This window comes from Echinops telfairi, unplaced genomic scaffold, assembly GCF_000313985.2.
Source record: "Echinops telfairi isolate 266 unplaced genomic scaffold, ASM31398v2 ScPeMD7_7466;HRSCAF=8504, whole genome shotgun sequence".
Taxonomy (NCBI): Eukaryota; Metazoa; Chordata; class Mammalia; order Afrosoricida; family Tenrecidae; genus Echinops; species Echinops telfairi.
In genome coordinates, this window is record NW_022111366.1 from 4,413,220 (window position 1) to 4,426,670 (window position 13,451).

The following is a 13,451-nucleotide window of genomic DNA, read 5'->3' on the forward strand; positions in this document are numbered from 1 at the left end:
CAGAAAGGAAGCTGCACAGCTGCAGAAGATTCGCCATGATTTACCTTGAGAAACAGCACATACCAACTGACACTGTATAAGCTCAAGTATTGCCCAAAAATTCTTTCATTTGAAAAGTTGAAGAAAGATTTTTGAGATTTGGAGATGTTAACCATTTTCCAGGTGTTCATGAAGTAGTTATTCTACCAGACAGTGCCGTGATTTCCAAACTTCTGGCCAAACCCCCAGTGAGAAGCATCATGATGCTGTACGTGCATGGGAGCATGCATACACGTAATGGAAGCACAAGCTTCAGGAAGCAAAACTTAGCCTTCCCACATTCCCTAGTAAATGTTACTCCAGTTTCTTTCTCTTACTCCCTTTTTTCCTAATGTTTATAATACATTAGAAAAAGGAAAAGCCAAGAAAAAGACTATTGAAAGTACCATGGACTGCTAAAAGGACGAACCCAGCTGTCTTGGAAGACGTACGGCCAGAGTGCTCCTTAGAGCAAGGATGGTGCGACTCTGTCTTACAGACTTCGAATGTGTTGTCAGGAGAGACCAGGCCCTGGAGAAGGACATCCCTCATGTTTGGTAAAGTCAAGTGGCAGCAAACGAGAGGACGGCCCTCGAGGATATGGGTTGGCACAGCGGCTGCAACAGTGGGCTCAAGCCTAGTAACACCTGTGAGGCTGGCACAGGCCCGGGCAGTGCTTCTGTTGTGTTGTGCATAGGGTCACACATTGACTTGAAGGCACCTAACAACAGTGTTTACACTGGACTAATTTAGTTCTGCAACTCACTAATGGACTAGCATCTGTAGTTTCTAAAACACTATTGCAAGAGTCTTCTGGCATTAAGTTCAGTTTTGAAATGTAGTTTTGTGCTAGGGTAATTATTCAGAACAGTGTTTTTATTCTAATTTTGGCCACATAATCTTTTTTTTCCTTCCCCCTTCTTTTTACCAGGTGTCAACATGGTTTTTTACCACCTTTTCTGTCTCAGGACTGAAGGACAAAGTCCACCATGTGGATAGCCTCCACCAGCTATTTTCTGCCATATCTCCAGAACAGGTCGACTTTCCTCCTTTCGTCCTTGAATACGATGCTCGGGTAAGCAGTGCCAGGAGTTCTCCCTCACTAAGCAGTGTTACGAACTTGACTAAGCAGTGTTTATGAACACAGCGTTTTCATTACAAGATCTTATTAATGTGAATCGCTGTTCTTGCACAAATGTTCTCATGCCTTTCCTACAATAACTGAGAAAGACTTTGACCAAGAGAATCCTTTTAACTGAAACATACTTTATCAGTGGGAGAGTTTCTGGCTGGGTTTGAAGCCAGTCCTTTTCTCCCATCTTTGGGACAGTTAGACCTGCCTCGTCTCCCTCAGATGGGCTGCTACTTGCCTACATCCACAGAACCAGAAGAATCTGTTGTGTACTTTCAATGTTAATTGTAAAGTGGGTGACATTCGTCCAACGTTTCCATTTTGTAAAAGTTAGTATAATGTGTTTGAGATCATCCGCTGGTAACAGTAATGCTGTTGTTACTTATAATTGCATTTATGGATCTATTATTTAAATACTAATCAATAGATTACTCTTGCATTTAATCAGAGTTCTTTTCCATTGGGTATACTCAAAAGTATCATCTTAGTAATTTTTTAAAATAGTGTGCTTGACCACAAGCTGCAAGCTTATGAGGCTCATCACATAACAGATGCTAATTAAATATCCTTATGTATAAAGCATTTGAAAACCATGCTAAGACTGACTGAATTATTCCTCCTAATTACCATACAACATATATGCAGTAAAAATACCTCTCCACCATTCCTCTAACGTCAACTCTGCTATCTGTTCCCTTTATATGAAAGGCAATGTGTTTAATGTGTTCTAGTGGTGAATGAAAGTTCCCATGTGGCGCTTGCACAGAGATGATGTGTAATTGGAGCAGTTGGCTGTGAATACAAAGACTGTTAAATACATGGGGAAGGTAGAGAACATCCGTTTGTAGTTACCATTTATTTCGTGGCATAGAAATGCTCGTGCTGGGTTCTTTGGTTTGTGTTGGTTACAAAACACAAAGGACCATTTCTTAAGCCAGCACATGTTCTGTTTATATAAGCCTAATCTAGAGACTTTAATTAAAAATCAAGTATACCTTAATCACTGTCGAAGCTGGGATTTTATTGTTTTGTTTTCTTCGTGCTTTCTATTCTCTTTTGGTATGTTGATTATAGGTCTAGTTGATAATGTGATTTAGTCACAGTAAATAAGAAAACCGGTATTCTGACACTTGGTTCACTGATTCATCCCTCTCCAAATATACACACACATATAGAGAGAAAGCATTCTAAAATTGAGGTACTTATCTATATATGAAGGCCAAAAAAGAATAAAAATGGGGGAAGAAACAAAAGGTATCAGGAGATGGTGTGGAAGGGGCAGCGGGGGCAGATCACGACATGCTCTCACTTTACATACAGTGCTGCAGCACTCGGACTGTGTAGTCAGGGGGAGTGTTACCCAAGGAAGCACTGTCATTAGAAAGATGACAATAATGAAAACATACAAAAGTGGAGCGGGATAAGACTACAGGCACGGAGACAAGCAGAGACCATTACTGAAGGCCAGCTAGAGAGCCCTAGAGCTCAGGGCAGTGGTGGTGATATAATGGCAAGGCTGTGAAGATTTGGGACTCTGTAGAAGGAGGCATGTTAGGAAATAAAATTCATAGAATTTAGTGACTGCGTAGTCTTTAGGGACAGAGGGTGAAGGGATCCTGAAGTAACAAGCAAGGTTTCTGCCTTGGGACAGTTGATGGGTGATGTTTCTCCCCTTCCAGAGAGGCATGAGTAGTAAAACCTTTGAGAAGCGTGAGGAAGAAACAGGCAGTATGCTCGTATTAGATTTGACCTGCCACATGGTAGAGATACTAGTGTGCTATTGGATAGTATCCTTGCAACGAAACTGTTTCTTTTCATGGGAAGAATGGGACATGGAGCTGCTAACCACAAGGTCAGCAGTTGGAAAATGGCTGCCAAGATGAGGTGCTCTACTCTCCTAAAGGTGTTTCGTCCTAAAAACAAACCCACAAGGACGGTTCTACTCCGCCCTGTGAGGGTGCGATGAGACTCAACAGCGGTGAGCTTGGGAGCTGTGGGCATGCACAGTGGTGAGAGCTGGGCTGCCAGCCGACAGGTCTGCAGGTCCGACCCCCGCCCCCACCCCCGCCCGTGGGGGAAAATGAGAACAGGATACAGTTCTGGAAGCCCTGTGGCGCGTGTGTACTGTGACCTATGGGAGGATCACTAGAAGTCAGAATTGAAAGCAAAGAGTTTACGTAGAGAAAAAAAGATGAGTGTAGACTTGCGTAATTTTAGCTTCCTGTTCACTTGTTCCTTGTACATATATGTCTTTATATGGAGTTTAACGAGGTTGGCTGATTACAAGTTTCATTCTGTTTTCTGGACGTCATGGGACTTAGAAGAGTAACAGAGGAGTCTATAGCATGAAAAGGGACAGAATGTACAGTCTAGCTGTCTTGGTGAAAATTATACTAGAGCCATCCCATAAAGAAAGCTAGACAACACTCTTATAAATACAGTTAAAAGAATAAGTACACAATTTTGCCTACGAACAATTCATCAGATTCCCATGCTTAAGTATTCCCATAGGCTTCAGTACTGGCTCTGCCTGCCTTGCACAGTTGAATGTTGATGTGAGAAACTTGGAGAACGGCGGCAGTGGAGGAGAGCGATCTTAAAGATGAGCGTGAACCGTTTCTTTCCAGATGAGCTTCACAGTAGATTTCTCTGTTCAGGGCATGCTTCTCCAAGCATAGCTTCTATGCTTATGGAAAATGGCAGGACTCTAGTGAAGATTTTGATTGGGAAGTCCACATTTCCTATTATTTTAATTTACTTTCATTCTTTTCCCCCCACTTTTCAGAAATATAACCAGTTGTAGGATTTGCCTCCACATACATTTAATAAGCAAACAAACATTGTTTTGATACCTGGTCAAGCTTCCATTTTCTTAGCTATACTCTTGTTTCGGATTATGGCCCAGGAGCAGTCCCTGCTCTAATGACATACTTCCGAATTCACTTAGTGTCCCAAATCTCAAAGGAAGGACAGTGCTGAGGATGGTGCAGGACCAGGCAGGGTTTCGTCCCCTTGTTCCGGGGGTCGCTCTGAGTCAGAACCCACTCAACTGTACCCAACAACCACAGCACCCCCCAGTGTGCAAAGCTGGATAGTTTAAGACTCGATACTCCTTCAGACCTGTAGCATAGTAAACCTACAGCCATGCTGCTGCCAGCCTGCCCCTCCTCCTGCAGTCCCAACTGTGGACTGACTTAAGTGCTCATAAACATTTTCTATGTACGGCTTACTGGAAAACACGTTCTTTGTCAAAGCTTTTCCTTAAATTTGAGAAACCAATTTTATATCTCATAAGTCTAATCTAGGAACCGTAATTTTTATTAAAATTAGCCAAAGCGAAGGGCCAAAATCTCCTCTTCCCTAATTGATTGCTTTCTTCCCTTCACATTAAAGTTATGCATTTGCTTCTGCATCTTAATCTGGAGCTAGATGCCCTGAGAACTATAATTATTACAAGCCTTGCCACTCAGGCATGTCATGGGAGAGTCATTTCTGCCCAAATAGTTGTACTTTCTAAATTCCTCTTAGTGATCGTTAGTTTTGTTTCATAACTCGATATTAGAGGCAGCACACACTGACAATGTGGTCTAACAAAAAATAATCTGGTTTTAGATTCTAATAGACTTCGGTTTAAAATCACGCTCTGCCGGTTGCTAGCTGGGTGCTCTTGGGTGAAGGATGCCGGCCGTGGGGTCTTCAGTTTCCTCATCTGTGAAATGGGGACGATGCCCACCCGCCTCTTGGCATTATGTGAGGATTTAAATGACAGTCAGACAAAGGTGCTCATAAGGTACTTAGCATGTAGAATATTCTATAAGCAGTACTGTCATTTAGAAATATGACCAAACTTGCTGTCTCTGCCTCCTTAACACTGACTGACTCCAGGGTAGCTACTCTAATGCTAATGCATTGTACATACACAATCACATTGTGTCCTTGCATCACGTTCCCAGTTAAGTAGGTCTTGTTATTTAATGTTCCTGTCTCCCCCCTCCCCCACCTTCTTCCCCAGGAAAATGGGCCATACTATACATCGGATCCCCCGTCACCAGATTTCTGACCTGCCGTCCTCAGTGCTGCTGGTTGCCAAGAATGCCACTTTCTCCACGACTCGCTACCTACTGAAGTGATGTTCACTTTTGCTGTACAGATCCAGAGAGTCTTTTTTCCCCCTGCCTCTCTGGTATTTTTTTATTGACTGTATATTTTCTGGCACATAAGCAATCTCAAAATGGTAGACCACTCAGAACTGCACAATTATTTTAAATTTGTATATTTGTACCAAATGGAAATGTTCATTTTTAGAGCGTTAACGGAAATCGGGGAGCAACTTTGAGTGTCTTCCATTTCCTGAGAAGACACTGTATTCTCCATTAGACCAGCCACCGGTATCCTTCGTGTCAGCTCCTTCATGTTGCACGCTGCTTTTGTGGACTGAAGTTTTTCCTCAAAATCTATCGAACCATGTGTGCTGGCCAGGTGCACTGTGTGTTTCAGAGTCTGGCTTTAAGACCGCTTACACTTATACACATAACTTGGTTGTGGTAAAAGAGGATTGTCCTGGGACCAAGAATGTGAAAATGTATTTGACTGATCAAAACAAGCAAACAAAAGTTAACAAATACATGACTTGGAATTTTGCTGCTCCCGCCTCAGTTCCTCCGATGGTATGATTTGTTAAGATTGCCGCTCCTCTTGTCGGAAGAGTGAGGAGCAGGGAGTAGGCCACAGCGACCCTCTGCCTGCTGTGATCACGAGCAGTTGCTCTCCTCATACGGGGCTGCGCACCTTCATGCTCTTAAATGAAGAGCTTTTCCTGAGGCTCCAGTAGAGCCTTTTAAAGAGAGTGCGTCTTCCCAGCGTCCTGAATAAGTACTGTTTGGCTCTCAGTGCTACTATTTCGAAGGGCATTTTGTAGAAAAGTCACTTCAATATGCAGGAAGTTTGTTGCACTGAACAGAGCCAGGGATCTGATCATTGTCTACCGACCCCCCAACCCCAGCCCACCTCTTGCCCTGAGGCTCTATTTTGTGCCTTAGTTTGCTATGAATTAAAAATTAGAATGATGCTACAAGGGTATCATGGGGAGGGCCTTTAGAAAGTGTCTTTGGACCAAAAAAACCTGGGAATTTGTGGGGTGGAGTGTCTTGCATTCGTTTTTAAATGGGAATACAACACATGAGGGAGTGCTTGCTACAAGACACTCCTCTTGTCCTTGGCACCTTTTGAGGGATTTTTCTTGGGACAAGAGCTCTGCACCATGCAGAGCTCCGTCCTCCTTTGTCCAGAACTTCTGGCCACGCCTCCTCCAGTGCTGCACTGTAATGAGAGGCATCTGTTAGCCACCCTCAACTTTTCTTCTTGAATTCGGCTCAAACAATTATCATTTCCATCTGAGTGTCTCCATATTCCTTTTGATTCCTACACCACCCCCTTCTCGCTCACCCCATCCTGTACGTTGGCAGCTCACAGCAGGAAATGTGGGACTCTTGTGTTACAGTGTGCTCGGGATCAGTCTTCACTGGGGGAAAGAAATGCACTTTTCTTCATGTAGGATGGGGACCCCCCCCCCCCAAGTTGTGGCATTTTCCCATGTAAACAAGAAGGGATTTTCCAGTTCTTAGACAAGTGCTCCGGTCTCGTACAGGTATTGGACACAGTAGCCTTTTGTCTGAAATTAGGCCCACTTGTTCTTGCACATGAATGTAGGCTGCCTGTGGATGGAGCCCTGGAAGAAGCTCTTGTTCCGTTTTGTTCCCTAGGTCCAGGCAGTCAGGTGCTAAGCTTCCTCCTCAACAAGCTTCAAACAAGTTAATTCTGGTTTGAGCCCCTGCTGAGAATTTGCTTTTCCCTTCCAAACTTAAAAAAATACCAAAAACCATGAAACTAACAGCCACATCCTTCTCCAGAGGAGACTACAAGATAACCCCTCAAACCCTTGGCAGGGTGAAGGCAGAATGAACCAGTGCAAACCTAGTTGACCAGTACTCTTTACCCAACGACTTGCGCTTTGAATCTTAAAATCCTGAAACAGTAGGCTCATCCTCTGCAGTCAACTGGTAGATCATATTTTAAGTATCTTTTTCAGTAGAAGCAGCTATAAAAATGCACTCACTTTGGGTGTTGAAGCTGGACCAGACTGCTGCAGGTACTCAGTGTCTGATCGGAACTACTTCCTTTAGACATGGTGGAGACAGCAAGCTACTTTGGCATTTGAAAATAAGCCAGTACATATGTGCGATTGCTTCCAGGCAGATTTGAAAGGATGTTCCTTTGCTGTGTCCATACGACATGTTTAGTCACACGAGGAAGGTTCCACATACTACGTCCTAGAGTATAAAGACTGCAAGGGGCTTCGAAAAGTTGGTGGGAAACTGCCCTTTCAACTAGATTTCTCCACAAGCTGTTTGAACCTTTTTGTACATATCAATCATATTTCACAATTTAATGATTATTAAAAATAAGGGCACTCCCTTTCAGTGAAAATGAATTTGGTAAGGGGCCAAGGCCCTGTTTTTATAGTTGTCCAATGTGTATTGTAAAGTTATTTCGATGTACTAAATCTTGGGTGGGGGAAGAGTGATCTTGGAATCGGGTGGATTAAGTAATGTTTAGTTGATGTCTGCCTTTGGCAAAAAGCTAGCCTGGATTAACACCCCATTTTCAAGGACACAAAGGGGTGGCTGGGTGGAGATGACCATTAGCATCTGATGTTAATTCAAAGCACCACCAAGTCCTTAACTCAGTTAAACCTTGGCCACGCCAAATGTTAGTTGAATTGCTAAAGACACAACTTAAAAATATTAAGTTCATTAATTCATGCAAGGGCTAATACTGTTTTTAGAACAAGTACACTTCTTGTTTCAGCATATATTTCTATTCTTTTAAATTCATGTGTAGCTAAGATGCTTAATAATGAAAATGATCCCTTTACAAAAGCTCAGTCTTCATTGCTCTCTATGAGTAAAAGACCTAATTGTGCATATTTTAGTAGTTTCAATATACACCTTATTTCATTAGCTAATGTTCTTGTTTTTCAGAGGAATCCCTCTGCAGTATTTTTTGTTGTTGTTGATCTTTTTTTTTTTTTTTAACATTTTATTAGGGGCTCATACAACTGTTATCCCAATCCATACACACATCAATTGTGTAAAGCGCATTTGTACATTGTTTCTCAAAACATTTTCTCTCCATTTAAACCCCCGACATTAGGTCCTCATTTTCCCCTCCCTCCCCGTTCCACCCTCCCGCATGAGCCCTTGATAGTTTATAAATGAGTATTTTGTCATATCTTGCCCTGTCTGACGTCTCCCTTCATCCACTTTTCGGTTGTCTGTCCCCCAGGGAGGAGGTCACACACAGTTCCATGTAATCGGTTCCCTCTTTCCTACCCATTCTCCCTTTACCCTCCCTGTTTTGCCACTCACACCACGGGTCCTATAGGGCTCATCCGTCCTGGATTCCCTGTATTTTCAGTTCCTATCTGTACCAGTCTGGTACAGCCTCCTCTGGTCTAGCCAGTCTCCCTCTGCAGTATTTTGAGGGTAATCGATACCTCTTTTTTTTTTCTGCCAAAAGTATTCTACCACGCAGATTTGTAGATTCTACAAAACCTGATTTGTAGAATATTTTTGGTAGAAGAAAAATAGATGTAGATTTTAAATCAATTTTTTTAAAGTCTGAAAGGCATACAACAGCTCCCTTCTCTAGAGAAAGATGAATGTGTGATCACTGTACTAGAGAAGGAGGGCGTGCCTGTTTCTCAGCCTCCTGTTTGCTTAGAAGCCATTTAATGAGTGTTGTCTTTGTAACCATTAGCAAAAAAGTGATCAAGTGTAATACTGAGTCACCCTTTGGGTTTCCCTCCATACCTTGTGTGTGTGTTTGTGTACGTAGAGTTTACATTGCTTAATGCATGAACAATTACTGGATTGCAAGTACTGCAAAGAGACTTGTATCATTTTGTAGACAGTGGATTGTAATAAGGATGGAAAAGATACCCTCTGAGGTCGGTTAGCCAGGAGAGGTTCAGATTGTGGTTCTCATGGTACCATCGTCAGTCGTCTGGATAGTGAGGCACCGGGGGTGCTGCTGCACTGGCACTAATGCGCCTGTGGCTTAAGAGTTGGCGCTTTGTTTGCACTTGCCTGAGATGTGGGAAGGTTTTGCCTTTTCATGATCTAGCTTACATCATAAACCCAGGGCTTTAGTAGGGATTGCCTACTATCCGTTACCATATACAAGGAGGCTTCAAAATGTTCATGGAAAAGCAGAATTAAAGAATGGATTTTTTTTTCTGTGAACTTTGTGAAACAGCCCCCCTCTTGTATGTATGCATATATGTGTATAAAGATAAATATATACATATTTATAATATCTACTCACACCCCATAATCTGTTTTACCTTCTTTGGGAATGATTTCGATGGTCCAGGTTAAATAGCATAAAGCAATTAATAGCACAATTCAAGCTTGGGATTTCACTGAAGTAGCCCTTAAATAGTATCTAGATCATTTTAAATACTGCAGGTCCTCTTAGATACTGGTTGGTAGTTTTGTCTCTACTTCCAAGAACAATTTCGAGGCTTTATAAGTACAATAAACCTTAAATATATCAAACCAGGGGTTCAAGAAGAAAAGCCTGTACATTCCTTAGGGCAGCGGTTCTCAACCTGTGGGTCGCGACCCTTTTGGAGGTTCGAACACCCCTTCACAGGGGTCACCCGAGTAGCAAAATTACAGTGATGTAGTAACAAAAGTAATTTTATGGTTGGGGTGTCACCACAACATGAACTGCATTAAAGGGTCGTGGCATCAGGTAGAAAGATTTCAGCCTAAGAGACTGTACAGGACAGCTCTACCCTGTCCTGTAGGCCTGCCAGGAGACCTCCACTTGAAGCCTAAAGGGTTCAAACATACGTAAATACACTTAATTGCTACTGGGAGACCTATGAATGTATTAATTGATATCTTAAATTTTGTTCAAAATCAGGTTTTGATGAATGTTTTGTATTTTAAAATTGTTACTACTTTTGAGTTGGAAGTTAGAGCCCTTTTAAAGAGAATCTCACCCTATGCTTATGCAGCCTTTGAAGAGTAAAAATGGTAGTAATTTTACTACACCCCAAGATAGAGTACTCATCTTTGGCCATTTGAACCATACCTTTATCTAATCGGAGCCCTGGTGGTATAGTGGTTATGAGTTGGACTGTGATCTGTATGGTCAGTGGTTCGAAACCACCAGCAGCTCCTTGGGGAAAAAGACTGGGCTTTCTACTCCTGTCAACATGTACAGCCTCCGAAACCCACAATGAGTCAGCATTGACTTAATGGCAGCGAGTTTGGTTTGGGTTTTTCTCTAGTCAAGAAGCCCTGGTGGCGTGTGGGGTTAACCACAAGGTTTATTAACCCCAAGGCTTGAGGTTCAAACCACTAGCTGGGAGAAAGATGAGGCTCTGCTCCCAGAAAAATGGACAGCCTTGGAAACCCAATGTAGGGTCACTGAGAATCGACAGGATGGCAGTGGGTTTGGGGGTGGTTTTTAATCACCAAAGTTTAACTTCAAAAGTAGTACACAAAGAAGTGAGCTTTACTCAGCATGCCCTCGGAAGGCTTGGCCAGTACTTGTCAGCCTTCCCCTGCCTCTTGAATCACAAGGTGATCCTGTGAAAATGCAGATTCTGCGTCATTAGTGGGTGGGTCCCCAAACCCACCCCAACCACTGCCGTGACAACCTCTGACTCCCAAGATTCTCATCTCTAACACTCTTAGATGATTCCAACACTCGATCTGAAGACCAGTCTCCAATTAACCAGAGCTTAGACTCTCTAGCTTCCACGTTTCCCTGTTTGGAGGAAAGAATGGAGCGGTCCTATCAGTTCCTCCTCAGGGCTGGATGTTCTCCACGTTATTTATCCCGCTGCAGGTGCTCCGAGGGGGCGGTAATAGGAGGAGGGGGCGTGACCTGGTGAAGGCCACACACAGGAGCACAGGGCGCCCCGCTCAGGCCTGAATGAGACAGAACCCACGTTTAATAAGGAAAAGAAAGCTCTCTTACCGCATCATGCTCTGCTTCAGTTATGTTTATTATCATGTCGTCTGAATGATGTAAACATAAGACCAAGTATGAACCCCTTTGTTTATAGCTCTTGCGCAAGTGCAAAGCCAAGCTTTACAGACAAGACACGAGCAAATTTGTAAAATTTAAAATAATGTTAATTGACGATGATGGATGGCAACCATTTGCCAACACTTAAAGTTGTTTCTTGTAATGAGATGATAGTGCCGAGCGCTTTTGTGAAGGTCCCCTTGAGTTCAGGATGCGTGGCCTATCACGTGCCATGTAGTGACTCAGCTCCCCCACTGGCTTTCTCTTGGGCGGACTATTTTCACTGGGTCAGTACAGAGGAAGGGTATTTGGTCTTTTGTGTGAAAGCAGCATTTTCCTGTTGGGTCTCCATGAGCCCCTACACAATTAACGCAGAACTGGGCCGTCACTTGGAAATTAACCCAAGTGCAAACATAGACACTGATGTGTGCTGGCCGTTAAGGGGTTTTAGACAACTATCCAAAATCTTCAGAACATCAGTGATGATGATTAGGTTTTTTTCCTTAATGTGAAGAAAGAAAAAAAAGCCTCATTCTCTTAACCAATGTAAGGTTGCTTTTCCCTGTACACTCTGGAAAGATGGTGACTGGCCCCCCAGTTTAAGCACACGGTATTGCTTCATAGCATCAGAGCTTAGAATTCGGCACCTGTGAGTTCCAGACTTCAGGCATTTTCTCAGCATTTTTGAACCTCAATGTTTTCCTGTATGAAACAAGGATAATAATACCCATTGAATGATTGAGAAGAAGCGCAATTTTCCTCAGACACACACATTGAATATTTATAAATAGTAGCTCCTAGTCCTGATGGCATAATGTGTTACGTGTTGGGCTGCAGCTAACCACAAGGCTCGCTGTTTGAAACCACCAACCATGAAGCCAGCCTTTACTTGTATAACTTCCTTCTCTCAATGGTGTTTTAAATCCTGTGTTGTTAGGTGTCATCGAGTAGATTCTGACCCCGAGTGGCCCTATGTGCAACGGAATGGAACTGTCGGGTCCTGCGCCGTCCCCGCAACATGCCCGTGCGCGAGCCCATTGTTACAGCCGCTGTGTCAGTCCGTCTCGTTGAACATCCTCCTCTTCGCTGGCCCTCTGCTTTATCAAACACGATGTTTAATGCCTACGTCGTTACATAAAATTAAGTACGAACTTCCTAATTTTCATCTGTGAAACATCTTAAATACTTCTCTGACTGTTCAAATTGTCACGGAAAGTCTTCAAACGCATCCTAATTTTCTAAAATGAAATGTGGAGGTCTGAAGAAAGGACTAACTATACCAACAGGCTAGCGTTCTCTTTTGTCCTTTTCTCGAATTGGGTGATGGGAGAAAATACCAGGAGAGGTTGCAAGAACTCGAAATGGTGCCTAAACCAAGAGTGGGTAAATCAGCCCACTGGGAGCTCGAGGAGTCCTCTTGGCGAAACGGTGATGGTAGAACACTCCCCATGTGTTTGCAAGGCCATGGCCTTGATGGAAGGACTCCTGGTGGCAGAGTGCTTACGATTTCGGCTGCTAACTGCAAAGTCAGCAGTTGGAGCCCACCAGCCTCACCTTGGGAGAAAGGCAAGGCTTACTACTCCTGTGGAATTACAGTCTTGGAACCCACAGGGGCAGTTCTACCCTGCCCTATAGGGTTGCTTTGAGTCAGCATCGACTCGATGGCCGTGAGTTTAATTTGGGGTTTTAATCTTTATGGAAGCAGACTGGCTCATCTCCCCAGCGAAGTGGCTGATAAGTTCAAAAGGCCGACAGTCTGATTAGCAGCCCAGCACTGAACCCTCTATGCTTAACCAGGGCTCTAAAGACAACATGTATCCAATTCATCAAATTCTCTCCCTATGTAATAAAAGAAATGTTCATAAATTCACTTGTCTGAGTTAATATATAATTAATAGTGAATACACTATATCAAGGAGCTCTGGTGGCCTCGTGGTTATGCATTGGGCCGATCACTGCAAGTTGAACTCTTCAAACCCATCAGCCAGCCAGTCCGAAGGAAAAAGACGGCGCATTCTACTCGTAAAGAGTGACAGTCTCAGAAACTCACAGGGCAGTGTCAGAATGGAGTCAGAATGGACTGGATGCCTGTGATTTTGGGGTTTTTTGTAATCTCTAAGAAGTTTCTGTTTTTGTGATCCCATATGCTGGAATCCACATCTTAAAAAAACAACAACAACGTTTTATTTTCTCT

General features: G+C 43.2%; 1 protein-coding gene across 3 annotated transcripts in view; it reads left to right on the plus strand.

The window, feature by feature from the left end:
- GDAP2 (ganglioside induced differentiation associated protein 2) overlaps window positions 1–12,808 on the plus strand; it is a 60,247-nt gene extending 47,439 nt beyond the window's left edge. For 2 of the 3 annotated variants that reach the window (XM_004714884.2, XM_045283702.1), the window contains exons 13-14: window positions 950–1,093; window positions 5,163–5,801. In XM_004714884.2, coding sequence (XP_004714941.2) covers window positions 950–1,093; window positions 5,163–5,210 — 192 coding nt within the window. In that variant the 3' untranslated portion in view covers window positions 5,211–5,801. Of the gene's footprint in view, window positions 1–949; window positions 1,094–5,162; window positions 5,802–12,194 lie in introns of those variants that run through there. The other variant, XM_045283703.1, reaches the window with a different exon arrangement.
- The last annotated feature ends 643 nt before the right edge of the window (window positions 12,809–13,451 follow it).